This window comes from Eptesicus fuscus, chromosome 15 (genome assembly GCF_027574615.1).
Source record: "Eptesicus fuscus isolate TK198812 chromosome 15, DD_ASM_mEF_20220401, whole genome shotgun sequence".
Lineage (NCBI taxonomy): Eukaryota > Metazoa > Chordata > Mammalia > Chiroptera > Vespertilionidae > Eptesicus > Eptesicus fuscus.
Window position 1 is genome coordinate 40,453,222 of NC_072487.1, and position 18,510 is coordinate 40,471,731.

Consider the following 18,510-nt stretch of genomic DNA (forward strand, 5'->3'; position numbering starts at 1 on the left):
ATCAGGCAGGCAGGGAGGAGAGCGGTTAGGAGCCAGCGGTCCTGGATTGCGAGAGGGATGTCCGACTGCCAGTCCTGGATTGCGAGAGGGATGTCCGACTGCCAATCCAAGGAGTCCTGGATTGGAGAGGATGCAGGCTGGGCTGAGGGATCCTCCCTCCCATGCACAAGTTTCGTGAACCAGGCCTCCAGTCTATACTAATAAAAGGGTAATATACTAATTAGACCAGACATCCTTCTGGACGTCCTTCCAGACAAAGCCACAGTGGTGGGAACGAGGCAGAGGTGGTTAGAGATGATCAGGCTGGCAGGGGAGAGCAGTTAGGGGGATCAGGCTGGCAGGGGAGAGCAGTTAGGGGGATTAGGCTGGCAGGGGAGCAGTTAGGGGCATCAGGCAAGCAGGCAAGTGAGCAGTTAGGAGCCAGCGACCCCGGATTGTGAGAGGGATGTCCAACTGCCAGTTTAAACACAATCCCTGCCTAAATCGGGAGTCAGACATCCCCATGGGGTACTGGATTGGAGAGGGTGCAGGCCGGGCTAAGGGGATTCCCTCCCCCGCCCCATGCATGAATTTCATGCACCGGACCTCTAGTTTATAATAAACACATGTAAACAATCATGTGATAGTTACACCTTCACACGTGGTGTACATCTTTCCAAGTTGTTGTCTGAATTTTTCTTTGGATAAATACCCAGAAGAGGAATTGCCGGAATATATATATGGTAGTTCTATGTTTACTTTTTAAGGAACTTCCATACTGTTTTCCACAGTGGCTGCACCAATTTACATTCCAGCCAATTAATGCACGAAGGTACCCGTTTCTCCACATCTTTGCCAACACTTGTTATTTCTTGTCTTTTTTATAATAGTCATTCTAACAATTATGAGGTAGTATCACATTGCAGTTTCTCTGCTGATTAGTGAGAACTGATGTTAGCAACAGAACTGTTGCTCATCTCTCTGCTGCCCTCTTTTTGGGGTTAAGTGATAGTGTCAGCTTAAAAAGGCCTTCAGGAAGAGACTCAATCATGTTAAGAGTCATGTGGACCACATGACCAGTATTGCTCTGCCCAGGGCTAATCAGCTCTTAACAGATTCCCCAAGGGAGATTACATCAGTCAGTCTACTGAAAAACCAGGGCTAATTTTTCTCTCCAAACGAGGGGGGGAAAATTGCCACTCAGCATGGTAGGATATCCAGTCATTTGTATATGACCTATATATCTACATCTGTCCCTCTTCTATCTACCTACCTATCTACCAATCCAGTTTCCTCTGTAGCAAGGCTCAGCAGCTTATTAACCGTAAGTACCATCATGAAAACCAAGCAGTACATCCTGGTGCCACTCTGTGAGAGCCATTGTGAGTGAAGGAATCAGAGGCTGGGAGATGGGCACACAGAATTGGTCAGAAGTTTGAGCAAGTTAGCTAACTCAGCAACAGATTTTTTTGTATGTTTATTTTGTATTCTGCAACTTTACTGAATTAGTTCTAGAAGCTCTCTGGTTAAGTCTTTAAGCCTAAGTGACCAAACGACTGAACGACCAGTTGCTATGACGTGCACTGACCACCAGGGGTCAGATGCTCAATGCAGTGCACTCCCACAGCCAACCTCCTGCAGTCCCTCCCCCCCCACCAGCCAACCTCCTACAGCCCTGATTGGCCCCATCTCTGGCCAGGCCAAAGGACCCCACCCATGCACGAATTCATGCACCGGGCCTCTAGTTATCTGCAAATAGTGACAGTTTTATTCTTCCTTTTGGAGTTGGATGTCTTTTATTGCTTTTGCTTGACTAATTGCTCTGGCTAGAACTTCCAATTCTATGTTGACTAAAAGTGGCAAGAGTGGACATCTTCGTTTTGTTCCTGACCTTAGATAAAAAGCTTTGTGTTTTTCACCATTGAGTATGATGTTAGCTGCCATATGGCCTTATTTCTGTTCCCTCTATATCTACTTTATTGAGGTGTTTTTTTTTATCAGAAGTGGTTAAATTTTGTCAAGTGCTTTTTCTGCATTTATTGGGTAATCATATGATTTTTATCCTTTGTTTTGTTAAGGTGGTGTATTACATTGATGGATTGAACCATCCTTGCATCCCTGGAATAAATCCTACTTGATCATAGTGTATGATCTTTGTAATATATTATGGAATTCAGTTGGCTCATAATTTTGTTGAGGATTTTTGCATCTATGTTTATCAATCTTTCCCAGGAATTGGTCGGTTACTAGTAGACTTTCTATTTCTTAATGATTCAGTCATGGCATGGTGTATGTTTCTAGGAATTTATCCATTTCTTTTGTTTCTAATTTGTTGGCATTTATTTATTCACTAGTAGCCCGTTTGCACGAAGATTCGTGCAATAGACCTTCATTCACCTGACTGCCTGCACCAGTTTTCTGCCGGCACCAGGGACCCAGGCCTTGGCTGTGGCCACCGCCTTCTGCCTTCTTTCAGGGTCCGGGCTTGGCCCTGGGCGGTGGCCTTGGGCTCGGCTGCACCCAGCGTCCCTGCTACCCGATCAAGGCTGGGAAAGCCTAGGGCGGCTTTCCCCGGCCTTGGGCTCCGCCGCAGCACCCCAGCGTCCCAGCAACCACAGGAGCCAGCCGACCCCCCAGGTCGGCTCGCTCCTGCGATCGGAGCAGGCACCGCGCTGGCGCCCAAGGCCGGGGAAAGCCTTGGGCGGCTTTCCCCAGCCTTGGGCTCCTCCACACCCCAGCTTCCCTGCAACGGTTTCCTGGTGGGCGTGGTTGATGGGCGTGGCTTGGTTGGTGGACGTGGCTTGGGTGTAGCAAAGGTGCGGTCAATTTGCATATTTGTCTATTATAAGGTAAGATAGTCTTTTATGATCCTTTGTATTTTTGTGGTATTATTTATAACTTTTTCGTTTCTGATTTTATTGGATTGCTCTCTCATTTCTCCTCAGTGGGTCTAACTAAAGGCTTGTCAATTTTGTTTACAGTCCTAGGAGACCTGAAAATATAAGCCCTGCTGGCTACTTTTTTGTGGGTGGCAGCCACAAAAATTGCAGTGCCTGACAAGACTTTAAGCTCCTTTCTTGAAGATACCAGTGAGCTAGAGGGAGAGTGCAAAGATGGTGCCTGTGGGTCTCCATCTTTGGAGAGTATTTCAGTAGGCCTCCAGATGCTGTTAAATTAGATTCCTTCTCCCCAGGCAGATGCTTGAAGATAAGCAAATAAGCCTGTTTCACAGCAAGTCTAGGTGCTTTTCTATTGGCTGCCCCTGTGGTACACCCTGGAGTGGGTGAGTCTGCTGGAACCAATAAGAACTGCTTCTCAGTTGCTATAACTTTGTGGGTCTCAGCCCTCAGGTGCTGGTCTTAAAAGTTGGGGTGCTCAATGTGGGATTTAAACCTTTTGTTCCTCATGGAGCAGCTTGGGGTTTTGAGTTCCCTCCACTTTCTCAGCCTCCCCTACCCACTTGGATATGGATTTTTTCTTGTTTGCCTAATGCATAGGAATGCTAGTTTTGAGGTTATCTTCAGAGGAAATTGTTCCATATGTAGCTGTCAATTTGGTGTATCTGTGGGAGGAAGTGCGTCAGGATCTTCCTACATCGCCATCTTCAACGGGAATGCCTAGATGGGTTTTAATATTAATCTGTCCTCTCACTGCTCTTGGGAAAGTTATCAACCTCTGTGCCTCAGTTTCCTCATCACTGTTTACATGAACTATATTGGGAATTCAAGCAGCTACATCCCAGTTGTTATGAACAATGGGATAAAACTTAGCATGTAGTAAGCACTTAGGAATGATAAGCATCAATTAGGTGATGATATAGATGCTAATAGATGAATTACATGACACCTGAAGTTCACCATTGTCTTGCTGTGGGAGAGCCCTCTCTCTAAACCACGCCTGGACTCTGTATTAGGCCACTGTGTGTGGAGCGGGGAGGATCCTAAGGGTACTCCTATCAGCATATTTCTGTGTTTTTAATGTTTTTTATTAATCACTTCTGCTTATGGTTGATTCTTTCTTATGTGAATCTTATTAAGCTTATGGCCTGGGGGCAGTTTGCAGTAAAGACTTTAATTTTATAAATCTACGAAATAAATGAACAAATACGGACTAAACTAAAAGAAATGTCCCTTGTGAGCATACTATCCAGATGAGGTTAAACACTTATCTCGTGTCTCAGGGCACCCTTGACCAGAAAATGTATTGCAACCGCTCAGTAGAACATTCCAATGTAGGAAGTATTCTCCGTCTTTGCTTGCATTATAGTGGCCACTAGCGACATGTGGCTATTGAGCACTTGTAATGTAGTTAGTGTGACTAAGGAACTGAATTTATTTATTTTACTTCATTTAAATAGCCACATGTATCTAGTGGCTATCGGGTCTATAGGATAATTAAGTAGTGATGTATTCTAAAGATTGAATGACTGCTTCAGGAATCATGTGGAACAAAGTCATTGTTTTTGTCTTCTTATTTATAAGTCAGATAACACAAAAAATGTTTTTAATATTTTTTTATTTATTAGAGAGAGAGAGAGATTGATCTATTAGCTGACTCCTGCATGCCCCCTACTGGGATCGAGCCTGAAACCCAGGCATGTGCCCTAATGGGGAATCGAACCGCTGACCTCTCCATGTATGAGACGAATTCCAACCAACAGAAGCACACCAACCAGGGCCCGAAATTTTTTTTCAAATAAGACTTTTATACCTAGAAAAACAAATCTCTGTAAAATTCTGGGATTCTTTTAAATACCCAATATTTGAAATTCAACCCAGCAATCTGAGGTGTGTTTGTCTCTTAGTCTACCTATAAATGCTGATTAAATCAAGGCCTATCCTGAATATCATCATTTATCAGTCTTTGTCAATATCATTCATTGTTTTGTGTGGTGTTTTCTTTTTTGTAAATACATAGTGCGTGAATTATAGTGCATAAATTCTGCAAACAGTAGTAAATGTGTATTTCTAGCCCTGTATCTGATGTAATGATTCATATGAATCTGCCTCCCATAATTCTACTGATGCTTTTTCTTAGGTGAAAAGGAAATAAATTACAAGGCTAAAGAGTGAGTATTTGGTCATGCGGTGGTTTCATTATTGTTTCCCTAGGCAAATTGAAAGAATGGTCTTTGGTACTCTATGGCACCTCCGTGCAGCCATACTCACCAACCAACGAGTTTCCTAAAGTGGAACGTGTCCGCTACAGCCGAGTCGAAGACCCCACCGATGACTATGGTACAGAGGATTATGCAGGTGAGCTGGCTTCCACCAGGGACAAAAGCTAAGGAGGGATCTCATGCATCGTCCCACCATGCAGAGATAAACTTCTACCCATATTCTGACATATTTCATTTCTATCCCCCCAAATATTTGTATATGTATACACATATTCAAATATCCATGTTTTTCTTCAAAGCTAAACCACACTATATATAGAGTTTTCATATCCTTTTTTACTTTTAAAATAGTCAAATATGCTTAGGACACATATTTAAAGGACAGCATAATTGTCCATCCTATGACTATACTGTAATGTATTTAATCCATAATCTGGTATGTGTAGTTTGCTTAGAGTTTTACACAAGTTTAAACAAGGTTTGGATGAATATCATCATTTATCAGTTTGGGCGATATCTTTAATTGCTTTTTAATAATACAGTTCTGTTCTGAGAATGACTGCATCTTACTGAATCAAAGGGATTAACCAGTTTTAGGGCTGCGATATGTTTGTCACATTGCCTTCTAGACAAAGATGTACCAGTGTACACTGTGACCAGATGCGAGAGCGTTTATTGCACTCATCCTGCGAAAACTGAGTGGATAGAAAAAAAGAATACTTTACAATTTTTATAACTTTGCTAATATATCTAAACATTTTTTTGTCTGTACAGCAGGTAACATCATTTCATTAATTACATAACATTGATGAGATGATGCAGGAACTTAGCTTATATATTACCTAACCTGTGGTAAAATTGGGTTCCTTACATGTCATTTTGCTGCAGTTCCAAGAATCTATCAACGACATTAAGTGAGGATTTAACTGTAGTTCTTCTCTGAATTAAATACAACTGTCTTTTACCCATTCTATTCAAAGTGGCAGCAATTTTCTTACCTATTTATAAGAATTCTTTTTATGTTATTGCCTCTCATTCTGTCTCATATTTGCTGAAAACATTTTCTCAATTATCACTTGCTTCTGAAATTTAGTGTTTGTGCTGTGTTTTAAACAGAAATCTTTTAATTTTATGTAGTGTTTTTCTTGTTGCTATTTTAGTGGAAAATATTCCATATTTTCTACCTACTATAGGAAATCTGGCTGTTGCATATTTATCGTATATCTGACCATTTTTGCTTAACTCTCTTACTAATTTATATGTTTTAGAGTTGATTTTCTGGGGCAGTTTAGGTACTATGGCTATATCTTCTGCATCCTTTTCTCCTTCCCAATGTATTTCTGATTTCTGTCTTGTTGCACTGGCTGCCCTTTCCAGGCGTGTTCAATTTTTCTGGGATATGATATATAACACATTGTGCAAAGCTTCTTCTAATGAAGGACTGTTGGTAAATAGCAGTTTAGTGTACCTTTAGAGGAGAAATATATTTTTCCTGCAGCTCTCTGAAATTCTTTTTTTAGATACTAAAGATAAAAATATAAAAGTACTATATTAACCACCTTAAAAGGATATCTTAAATGTATGTATTTCCTTCTGTTCTAAACAGGTAATATCTCAGAGTCAATATTAAGCTTGGATAATTCAGTCCAATTCAACTAGCCAGAGCTAGATTTCGTCTTATTTTGCTTAGAGCTTGTAACATTACTATGCATATTGTAGCTAGTAAACCATTTTGTATTCTGTGATAGAAGAAAGTATATCCAAAACCATAAATGGAGCATAATAGTAACCTATTGCTATGTGCCTTATGGGATGTTTCCAATTCAAATTTTGGAAATGTTAAAATTCTGAACAGTTATACATACACTGTTGTAGTTTTTCTCATTACATCCTCAAAATGTCCACGCTGGCACTTATGAGAGAACAAAAACAATTATTTCATTATCACCCTGCAACCTAAAATGCTAATTTGCATCTGGGACAGTTTAAAATTATAAAAGAATCAGCACAGCATGTGAACTTACCATGCAGGGCCCTTTGGCACATATCAAGAATAAATGGGTTGTTGTTGGGGGGGGGGTGGTAATTATAAAAATCATCTGGTGAATATTTAGGGCCACACGTGACTCCTTTTCTTTGAAGCTGTGATTTTTACCTTTCTAAAGAAGTCAGGCTGGCTAGAGGCACAAATGGCATTAGCACAGCCAAATCCCTGTACTGTGCACTGAATTCCAGGGACCATGGAACCCAGCACTGGCTGAATGTCAACCCTTACATGGCGGAGACACCCTCTTCTTGTGACCATAGCAGACAGCTAACCCGTCCCCAGTTGGACTGGCTATGGAATTTAGTTGAGAGGTCAATTTTAAGGCTTTTAGGAAAATAGAGATTAACCACAAGAGTCATTTGACAGCATTGTTTATCAGAAATGTATTTCAAAATGACTCATTTCCATTCATCTCTAGTAGATGACTTACTCTAAGTAGGAGACATGAATTGAAAATCAGGATGTATGTTGATCCCAACTCTTGTAGCTGTCTGCTGCTGGGCAAGCCATTATAATTCTTGGAAAATCGGTTTTCTCACCGGTAAAATGAGGGTGCTGACTACCAGATTTTTGAGTCATTCTTTCCTAGTTCCATGTCATGTTCCCATGATGCAGTAATTGTAGAACATAGTCTCATAATGGTTAAAGGAGGCCACGTTTCAACAGTAAGTCCTTTTGATTAAAATAAAGTTCGGTTTTATTAAAACATTTCTGGCACCACTGACATAGTTTGTACATTTTATGCATTATGTTTACTGCTAGTTAAAATCATATGAATTTTCAATGGGAAAGAGCTTGAAGATTATGAGACCAAATGTCCGAAAATATAGAGAACAACGAAAAAGGAAGTTAGTTCAATAAAGCAAAATGTTTATAACTGTCCCCCATCATTAGAACGTGTTTTTTTTTCACCAATCCAATAGTTCCATCTTTCTGGATTTTTTTTTCTGACTGCATTCTCTATAGTTCTATACTAAAGAATACATAACAAGAGAGATTAGGAACCTTCATCACATTTTTAAAAGTAATGTGTAATTTTCTTTTGTTGAGTTGCCCATTGGCCTGTGAGTAGGATGCAATTTTAAATCTATTATCCGTGCCTGAAGTACCCGCTTTGTAATCCAGGACTAGAAGCTGATAAGCTGTGCCAGGTGCCATAATGCTGTTTCTTGCTAGGTACGGTATCTCAGAGGTATTCTGTGGCTTTAATGCTTGGAAAAGACAGGTAATCTGGTCCAAGCATTGAATAATCACTTTTTTTTCTCTGTAAATCCAACATTTTTTATCGTTTGCATGTTTAATTATGATCGGGTTTTTTTCCGTTTACTACAGTGGCATTGTTCATTTGAATCCTGAAATACTTGTTCTCTCCCACAAGGCAGCCATATGTGCTTTAAAGACCAGGCCATGATTAGGATTTAATTCTTGATAATTAGGTAATTGAGGTTCCCCTCCCCCCCCCCTCTGCAAAAGTCTCTGAGCTTACAGTCACTCTGAACATTATTCCTCCTTCTTAAATTTTCACTGCGTAAGAAAAAAATATATTATACCAAATTCAAGGTAAAGCCAACCTACTTAAAACCATTTTTTTCTAAATGTTGTTCTAATTTCTTCTGGAAAGGTCCCTGCGACCCTGAGTGCAGTGAGGTCGGCTGCGATGGGCCAGGACCGGACCACTGCAATGACTGTTTGCACTACTACTACAAGCTGAAAAACAACACGAGGTAAGAGAGAAGCCAAGTCACGAGCCCTCGGCATACCCAGGAGTTCCCCCAGGGTCACTGCGGGCCAGGCATTAGGGGTTCCCCATCAGGCCGTAAAAGCACAGAAAACGTGCTGCTGCACCAGCCTGATGCCTCCTTGTGTAATTCAAAATGGTGAAACTGATACCGAGTCACAAAGTGCAGAGACAAAAAGAATCGATTCATTTGAAATGGAGTGTTGAGGGAGAGCTCTGTAGATACCCCAAACCACCAGAAAGATGAACAGTGATTCTCTGAGGAACCCTGAAGAACACCAACATTTCTAGACGGAGGAAGGGAGACTTCCTTCAATTCGACACGTACATGTGATTAGAATCTACTTGCATCTCGGGGGAGGTATCAAGCCTCCAGAAAAGTTTCACCTAAGTAAAAGGCCTTACTTTATTTTAACAATTCACCATGTTTCATTATAGAGCAATCATGCATTGGCCATTTTTTTTCCCCTAATTGGGACCTGTGCTTGATATTAAACAGGAAAGCCAGTATTCACAGTATGTTTGTTCAATCAAATTATGTTGCTATGCTCCAGAATACAGATATTATTTGAAATATAATGATATGTCAGCTCCACTGCCACTATAAAGTGAGTCCGAGGCAGTGTTCTAGCATTTTCCCTTCATGAAAATGCCAGTGCATGGGCCAAACAGGTGCTTTCCTACATGTGCAAGTCCTCCGCGCGGCCAAGGTGCTGGTCCCCGCTCCTCACTCTTCTGCTCTGCTTTGACCCTTTGCCCCTGGATTCTGCCTCCAGCTCTGCAGATCTGTGTCTAAGGGCAGGGCCATAGAACAGTGGCTGTCCCAACAGAGGCCATGCCTCACATCCCTGCCAACTCTCCCTCCAGGGAGCTGACCTGTGGCGACTCCACACTCCAGTCACCCCAACAGACACAGACATGTTCCAGTTCCTGTTCTTGCTGGGATTTAAATTCCTCAAAGGAAAGGCCCTGGGCTACTCAGCACCTCTATTATCTCCTAGACTTGTTAGCAAGATGCCTGCCATTCAATTGGTACTTGGTAAATATTTGTTAAATGAATAAATAAAGCCTTGTCATAAGCCACATAAATTTGAATATATTTATATTAAGACAACAGCATATAACCACCACCACCCACATACAATCCATGTGACAAACACACCAAAATGTAAGTAACCCGTTGTGAGTGACCTTGATGCACAAAATCATGCTTCCCACCTATTTTCCCCTTCAACTCAATGCTATAACCTTCCTTTTGAGACTCAATTTCTAACCATCATCCCTGTTAAAGAGCTAGAACACCTTACTTGGACTTGGTATTGTGTGACTGCATTGCTGCATCAGCACCCTACACAGGAAGATGCTGTAACAGCAGAACTGGGCCCTCTGGCTGTGGCGTTACTCACCGTCATGGTTTCAAAAAGGGTTTTGAGACCGAAGACGCGGTCACTGGTGATGCCACCCCTCTTCCCCATCGTTCCCCACGCAGGGTCTGTGTCTCCAGCTGCCCCGCGGGCCACTACCACGCCGACAAGAAGCGGTGCAGAAAGTGTGCTCCCAACTGCGAGTCCTGCTTCGGCAGCCACGGCGACCAGTGCCTGTCCTGCAAACATGGCTACTTCCTGAACGAAGAGACCAGCAGCTGTGTCCCTCACTGCGCTAATGGGTCATACCAGGACGCCAGTGAGTTCATTTCAAATGGCTGGTTTTAGAGAACAAATGAAAGGTTTTCATCTGAGTGCCTTTGGGAGGAATATTCTTCCCTGTGAAATCTAGGCCTTGCTTAATATCAAGTAGGATCTAATCAAATTTTTGAAGAGAACAATTTAGAATTGCTTTTGTAAAAAGGCCTGCAACTAACTGTGTTTGGGGGTCCTCAAGCCCACACCCAGATTCAGTGACTTAGGCATCCCCACAAGACCCATCATGTAGTTGTGCTTATGTGCTCAGTTATGATTAAGTACATCAAAAGAATGCAAAGTAAATCAGCAGAGGGAAAAGGTTCAAAGTCCATTGAAAACCAGGCCCAAGTTCTAAGAGTTTTGTCCCAGTGGAGACACACAGGATACATTTCGTTTCCCCAAGGACAACATGAGTGAAATGTACTCCACAAGGGAACTCCTTGGGACTCAGTGCTGTGGTTGTTATTGGGGTGTGGTCATGAAGGCACCCTCTGCCCGGCCCTTACCAAAATTCCCAGATTCCTAAATAGAAAGAAGGGGTTCAGTGTGGACCATACTGTTTATGCAAACAGTTCAGGCATCTTGACTCACTCTTATCTGTTAGGGTGGTGGAAACCCTCCTGAAATCCAAGTTCGCAACCGTCTGAGTAGGCTTTCATAAGACAGCGACCAGGCCTGCTCTTTTCTGCACACTAACCAAAGAAAACAGGGTGGTGTTATACCAAAGAATACTTTTCAAAACTTTAAAAAAACATGACCTTCTTGTAAGTGAAGAATGAACACATGCCAAGGACTTCCTTAACCCATTAATGAGTGAACCTGCAGGGAAACAAATGGGTTCAGACTGCCGGGGAGTATAGTCCACTAGGAAAGGCAAAATAAAAGTTGTTTGCTGAGTTAGAGACAAATGATTTCCAACATGGCCATCGATACAACTAGAATGTTGGGGTTCTTTATTTCAAATAGACATATCATTTGCAAGTTTACCAAACAAAAAATCTGTAAATTAGCGTGTATTTCACAGAGTTTGGGGACTAATTAACCATCGTTAGTAAACAGACAAAACTACATTCTCTAGAGAATTAAATGATCCTTGGGCATACCTACTTGTTAGTGCTCTGGTGTGGCCCTGAAAGGGCTGCAGGTATCGTTTGCCTTGTTTCTGAATTCTCGATCATTTTTAACAAGGGTATCACACCGTGGTGTAGTGATAGTCCATCAGAGTAGTCCTAAAAGCTGTGAGCATGGGAATCTGCCGTTCCTTTCCCCGGCCCGAGGCATTGCTTTTCAACCTTGACATTAGTGGGATTTTTTTCATTGTTGGAAGTTAGGAAACCCTGCTTGGGAGAGAGAATGGGAAGAGGAGGGGAAAGGCTAATGAACTATGCAACTAAGAATTAAATGGGCTGTAGTTCTCTTATCTGCAAAATGGTAGGTAACTCTAAGGTATTTGTCAATGCTACAATTCCTACCCTAATTTGCTTTGCTAAAAAGTAATAGCAAATGTTGATTGAGGGCTTTTCCTACAAATTTCTGCTCAAGGCCATGTGTACTACAGCCTACATTAGCAAACACTGGAACATCTCCACATGCTTCTATGGAATCCAATTGACCAACTAATTTATAACCTTTTTGTTGTTTTTTTAACAGAGAAAAATCTTTGCCGGAAATGCAGTGAAAACTGCAAGACATGTACTGACTCCCACAATTGTACAGAATGTAGGGATGGATTAAGGTAAGATGGTGAAGGTCTGCATAAGTAACGCAGCCCAGGGAGCTTCTCAGTATAAATAACCCTTTGCCATCACCCTTGAGTTGACGCCCATTTGCATTATCTCTACTATTATATGTGAAAAATTGGATGCCATCTTGGCTAAGGAAGGTTTATAAACGAAATAAAATTATCTTTAGAAAAGATGGCTCTGATACAAGTAAAGAAAATGGCCATTTCAGAGGCTTTCTTTGTACTTTTTAACTGGCAGTGCACCAGACAAGGATTACTGTTTAGGTAATACTGAGTTACATTTAATCCCCCTGATTCGTTCCTTTGATGGTCAGAAACGATCCTTTTGTCTTTATTCTTGCCATATAGCCAGTCATTCTCTTATCTTAAGAACCTCAGGCTTGGTTCCATTATGCCATCCTCTGCATATAGATTTAACACCTAGAGATATTTTCCTTGAATGGATGACTTGCTCATGGCTAAAGCCAGATACAGCAGGTCCTGGGATAGCTCTGGCTTATATCAATTAGCCTATAGTAAAATTGATTTTGTTATATACATTGTTTTGCTTAAAGTCACAGAACCTTTTGACAACATTAAGAGAGGACTTACTGTAGTTGATAGATTCTGTAGAACAAGATGCAGCTCAAATGAATTAGGTCATCTCTCTTGATTAGAGAGGGTCAAACCATCCTATGTTGAGTGAGGAGCTGGACTCCGGGTTTGCACCGCTCTAAAATTCTGCTGCACTCGCTCTCTTTTAAATGTTGATGGTATTTCCATTTCCACCTTTGATTAGAGGTGAAATAAGCAGGGTCAGGCAGGTAGTTCTTCACATTAGTAATATTGCAACAGCATTTTTACTTTTCATAAATGCATTCAGTGTTAGTTTGTTTAGCACCTTTGATCTCATGACAGTTTTGACAAATATCAGTCTAGTCAGCCTAATTCTTTTTGGAGAAGAGGCAGATTGCTATAATAAAAAGAAGGAAGACAGATGAGGACTCAAACCCACCCCTGCTGTTTATCAGCTGTGTGACCTTGGCTGAGTCACTTAGCCACTCTGAGCTTCAATTTTCTCATCTATAAAATGGTGATAACCCCTGTGTTCTGGATTATAAGGATTAACTATGATGACATTTACAAAGCACTTAGTCCAGTATCTGACACATAATTGGTCCATGAGAAATTAAAAGGTTTTTTTTAAGATTATTTCTTAAGTTAACCAGTGCTCTCCAATAGAAATGAGAGCCACATGTTAATTTTAAATGTGCCTGTAGCCACATAAAAAGAAATTAAATATTTTAATAAAGTCATTTCAACATGTAATCAGTATTTTAGTAAGATTTTTTACTTTTGTTGTTGTACCAAGTCTTAGAAATATGGTATGTATTTTACCCTGAACCACATCTCAGTTCAAACAATTTTTTATCTATATTTAGATTTTATAGAGTTGTTCCATTCCAAACTTACTCAAAATTTTGCCAATAACTGAACTAAGTGCCAATTTGTAAAATTTAGAATTCCATTCCTTAGCCACACTAGGAGCTCCAGTGCTTGAGCAGGTGGGACGGCACAGGTCTAAACTCGCTGGTTCATCACGGACAGAACACAGGTGTGCAGGACCAGCCCCACTGACCAGGCCATCCCTGGATGCTGGAAGAAGCAGAAAGCTTCAGGGTTCACAGTGATGTCCTCTGCTGCACGTCCCACTTAGTGCATTCCCTTCTCACACAGTGCCACCTTGTCTCCAGCTGGATGAATGCCAACCTCAGAAGGAATGTCCTTTATTAGAAAAATTAGGCAGCTTTTAAAACTTGGATACATTTTTTGGTGGTACTATTTCCTCCCACGAAAAGATCCATTTGATGCACTGTCCTTTTTTCCAGCTCTACAGAAAGGGGAGGGATATTCTTTTAAACATTTTTTTAATCCTCACCTAGGATTTTTTTTTCCATTGATTTTAGAGAGAAACATTAATCGGTTGCCTTCTATACAAGCCCCGACCTGGAATCAAACCCACAACCAACCTTTGGGTATACAGAACAATGCAACAACCAATTGAGCCACCTGGCCAGGGCGGAAGGAATATTCGTTTTAAATGACAGCTCTCTGGCCAATGAGGATATCTGTGAATGGAGAACACTTTCAGTTTGCTACTCTCATTGAGGCTCTCAGTCTTTTCCTTAGGGGCTTCTGAGTTGACCATTTTTCTCAAGACCTGTAAATTTTTACAGAGTGGCTAAGAACAAACATGGAAAAATATCTCTGCATAAAATACGGAAGGGAATGGATTAAAATGTTAACAGGACTGTTTGGGATTCTTTTTCATCTACTTTGTTTTTTCCAGATTTATTTATGGAAATAAATTTTACTTTGTAAAATTACTATAATACATATACATACAGCAAAGTCAAATAAGATGTGAACTGGAACAATGTATGAAGAGTTTAAGAAAAGAGAACCTATTTGACCCTGTTGCTTAGATACCCTTCTTCAGTATCCTCTATTTTGTGACATAGGATTACATCTCCCTGGTTCCAATCACACTTTAGTTATTAAATGAGTAATATCTGTATATTAGATAGTGAAAATTCTATTAATTTATATTGAATTTTCAGAATCCATCTGTAGAATATGAGAAAGACCATAGCTTACAGAATTTAGGAGAGTGAAAAAATATAGATTCCTTATTTGACATTCTGGCAATTCATTCGACACTAAGTGTGCTAGGTAGACAAAATGTGGAACTGATTATATATAGATAAACTAAATAGTAATATAACTAAGAAAAGTTGATGTTTGGGGAAGCAGCAGTACAGGTAGGTAATTGAGCTAAATTATTCATTAGAGTTTAAATAAAAAAATAGAGGCAAAGTGTATTAAAATTCTGTTGTGGGAACCAATAAGAACTAGAATCAGAAACACTTAAAAATAAAAAAAATCTCCTGGGAGTTTAGGCAGGAATGGTTGTGCCCTCTAATTCAATTATAATTCATTTACTGTGTGTTCCTAACTGCATTTATAATTATAAAACAACTTTTAAATATATTATGTAGGTCTGGATATCAGGAAATAGTTAGGCACATTATTAGGTAATGTGATTGTTTTGTCCATAAAATACTTTTTAAAACCTCTGAGTTGTAAGATGTGTCAGCCAGTCTAACAGCTCAGAGGGCTGTCCCCAAAGCCTGCAACACATGTATATGATATAGACATCGTTATAGTAAGGCACAGAGAGGCACTGTGGCATAGAGAGGGGAAAAATAGAAGGTACAAGGGCTAGTTGCCTGCTTTGAAGGGAAAAATAGAAGGTACAAGGGCTAGTTCCCTGCTTTGCCAAATCCACAGGTCTCTGGGGGGAACTGTATTTGTTACATATGGAATTGGGAGTCATTACCTCATTGCCTTGATCACAGCAGTCTATGTCCTCAGCCTGCAGGGATCCCGGTGTTCCATCGCCTGTGAGGACGGACAGTACTTCAACGGCCAGGACTGTCAGCCCTGTCACCGCTTCTGTGCCACCTGTGCTGGTACCTTCTCCCCCAGTCCTTGCGTTTATTCCTCTGGCTCTGGTTTGGCTTTTGTTTATCTGTTTTCAGCCATCACTCATGCAAACCCACTTGATATATACTTCTCTGGCTGTTACTCTGAAAATCTCTCTCCCATTAATCATGCATGTATTCTCATTGAAAGTCAGGCCTCAGCATCCCATCCTCATGAGCAATCCGAATACCCCAGTGATATCTCCTTCTCTTTCCAAAGATTTGATGCTTTTGGAAAATGGGAGTGTGTTTTTTCCCCCCAAAGACTGTAAAGAAAAAGCACAAGTATTAAATTATAACTCTTAAAATTATACTAATGGCGTTTTCACAAACTGTGGGAGAAGCAGCCCATCACGCAACTGCTTCTGAGATTTTTCTGTTCCTTGTGTTGTCTTGCTTTGAAGGGGCGGGTGCTGTTGGCTGCATTAACTGCACGGAGGGCTACTTCATGGAGGATGGGAGATGTGTGCAGAGCTGTAGTATCAGCTATTACTTTGACCACTCTCCGGAGAATGGCTACAAATCCTGCAAAAAGTAAGTGGATCTGCCCCTCAAGCCCTGGCATTTGGTTACCAGGTTCCTTATTTGACATGCCTTCGTATATGAGACTTAGAAATATCAATACAATTAGGTTCAAACATTTACCTATGGAAACTACCCTGCAGCTTTAAGCCAGTTTATCTTTGTATATATATATATATATATGTAATTGCCTCAGGAGTACTTTAAAACTTTTGAAATCACACTGTCTACCTGCTAGGTTCCTTTAATGTTGCCAAACCTAGTAATTTTTTTTTAAAGTATATTTTATTGATTTTTTTACAGAGAGGAAGGGAGAGGGACAGAGTGTTAGAAACATTGATGAGAGAGAAACATCATTCAGCTGCCTCCTGCACACCCCTTACTGGGGATGTGCCCGCAACCAAGGTACATGCCCTTGACCAAAATCGAACCTGTGACCCTTCAGTCCGCAGGCTGACGCTCTATCCACTGAGCCAAACTGGTTAGGGCCCTAGTAATTATTTTAAGAAAAGATTTTTGTGTCATCTTCAAAGAGAGATTAAGTTTAAGGCAATAAGAGGTGGACAGTAGTAAACACATCTTTTTCTGTGTCTGATGTGTGAAAGGATGATAAATTCTACCTTTGCCCTATAGATGTGACACCAGCTGTTTGACATGCAATGGTCCAGGGTTCAAGAACTGTACGAGCTGCCCCAGTGGGTATCTCCTAGACTTAGGAATGTGTCAGATGGGAGCCATCTGCAAAGACGGTGAGTACAATTGCTCATTTTCATCTTCGGAAAAAAAAAAAAGTGTGATCTTTCTACTTTAAGGCCTGACAATATATTTCCTTAAAGAAACTCCCAGGCATGCATTAGACAGGCCAGGCCTGATAGGGTGTTGGCATTCATTCATCTTGAATTTATGCCTTCAGCTGGTTTGGGGGATATTTTTAATTGCAAGAAGAAATAAATCACCTATAGTCACACTGGCTAAGAATCATCAGTTAACTTTTTCTAAGTAGTAAACTTTTAGATGCACAGCAACACTGAGCAGAAAGTATAGAGAGTTCCCAGATGTCCCCTGAACCTCAGGCACAAACACAGCCTCCCACGCCAGAGTGGTGCATTTGTTACAGCTGATGAACCTACATTGACAACATTATCACCCAAAGTTTACATTAGGGTTCACTCTTGGCATTGTATGTTCTATGGATTTGGACAAATGTACATTGATATTTAGCTACCATTTAGTATCATACAGGACAGTTTCATTGCCCTAAAAATCTATACTCTGCCTATTATCCTTCCTTTTTCTCTTACCCCTGGAAACCACTAATATTTTGTTGTTGGTTTCTAATCCACACCTGAGGATATTTTTCCATTGATTAGAGAGAGGGAAAGACAGACAGAAACATCGATGTGAGAGAAACACATCAATTGGTTGCCTCCTGCATGCCCCTGACCAAGGCCTGGGCCAGGGAGAAGCCTACAACCAAGGTACATTGCCCTTGACCGGAATCGAACCCAGGACCCTTTGGTCCACAACCTGACACTCTATCCACTGAGCCAAACCTGCTAGGACATCACTAATTTTTTTACCCCTCTATAGAGTTGCCATTTTCAGAACGTCATATAGTTGGAATCATACAATATGTAGCCTTTCCAGTTAGTTTTCATGTATTTCTTTCCCATCTATACATGGAATTTTGTACCCTGCTTTTTGCATTAAGCATTAGACATTAATATAATCCTATGTTTTATGAAACTTCATTTTTAATAACAGCATAAATTCATGTGGAGATGCCACAGTGTATTGCCACTCAGTTATTTGGATTGTTTATAATTTTGATCTGTACTAGTAAATAACAATCAAATGGTATCTGAATTGTTCATTAGGCCTAAGGATAAGAATTAATGACAGAACCAGGTAATTTGGTCCATTTTTCTTTCTTTGCACCAGTGGTTTTCAACCAAAATTCCAGGACCCCATAACTTCCCCAAAGATTCAGAATGAATTGGTCTTGGGTTGCATTAGACAGGTCTTGCCTGATAGAGGACTGGAATTCATTCATTTGGTTTTGACCATGAATATTTTTAGAAGTTTCTCAGTTGTTTCTAATGTACAGCCATGTTTGAGAGTTTAGCAAATGCCAAGTTGCTTCAGTTTCTCTATC

The 18,510-nt window shown here is 40.7% G+C and overlaps 1 protein-coding gene across 2 annotated transcripts in view; it reads left to right on the forward strand.

Annotated features, from left to right (window-relative positions):
• The window catches only part of PCSK5 (proprotein convertase subtilisin/kexin type 5), a 408,183-nt gene that overhangs the window by 256,781 nt on the left and 132,892 nt on the right, over positions 1-18,510 (forward strand). For both annotated transcript variants that reach the window (XM_028146315.2, XM_008142067.3), the window contains exons 14-20: positions 5,091-5,234; positions 8,767-8,869; positions 10,373-10,566; positions 12,216-12,300; positions 15,724-15,821; positions 16,238-16,367; positions 16,989-17,104. In XM_028146315.2, the coding sequence (XP_028002116.2) occupies positions 5,091-5,234; positions 8,767-8,869; positions 10,373-10,566; positions 12,216-12,300; positions 15,724-15,821; positions 16,238-16,367; positions 16,989-17,104 (870 nt within the window). The remainder of the gene's footprint in view (positions 1-5,090; positions 5,235-8,766; positions 8,870-10,372; positions 10,567-12,215; positions 12,301-15,723; positions 15,822-16,237; positions 16,368-16,988; positions 17,105-18,510) is intronic.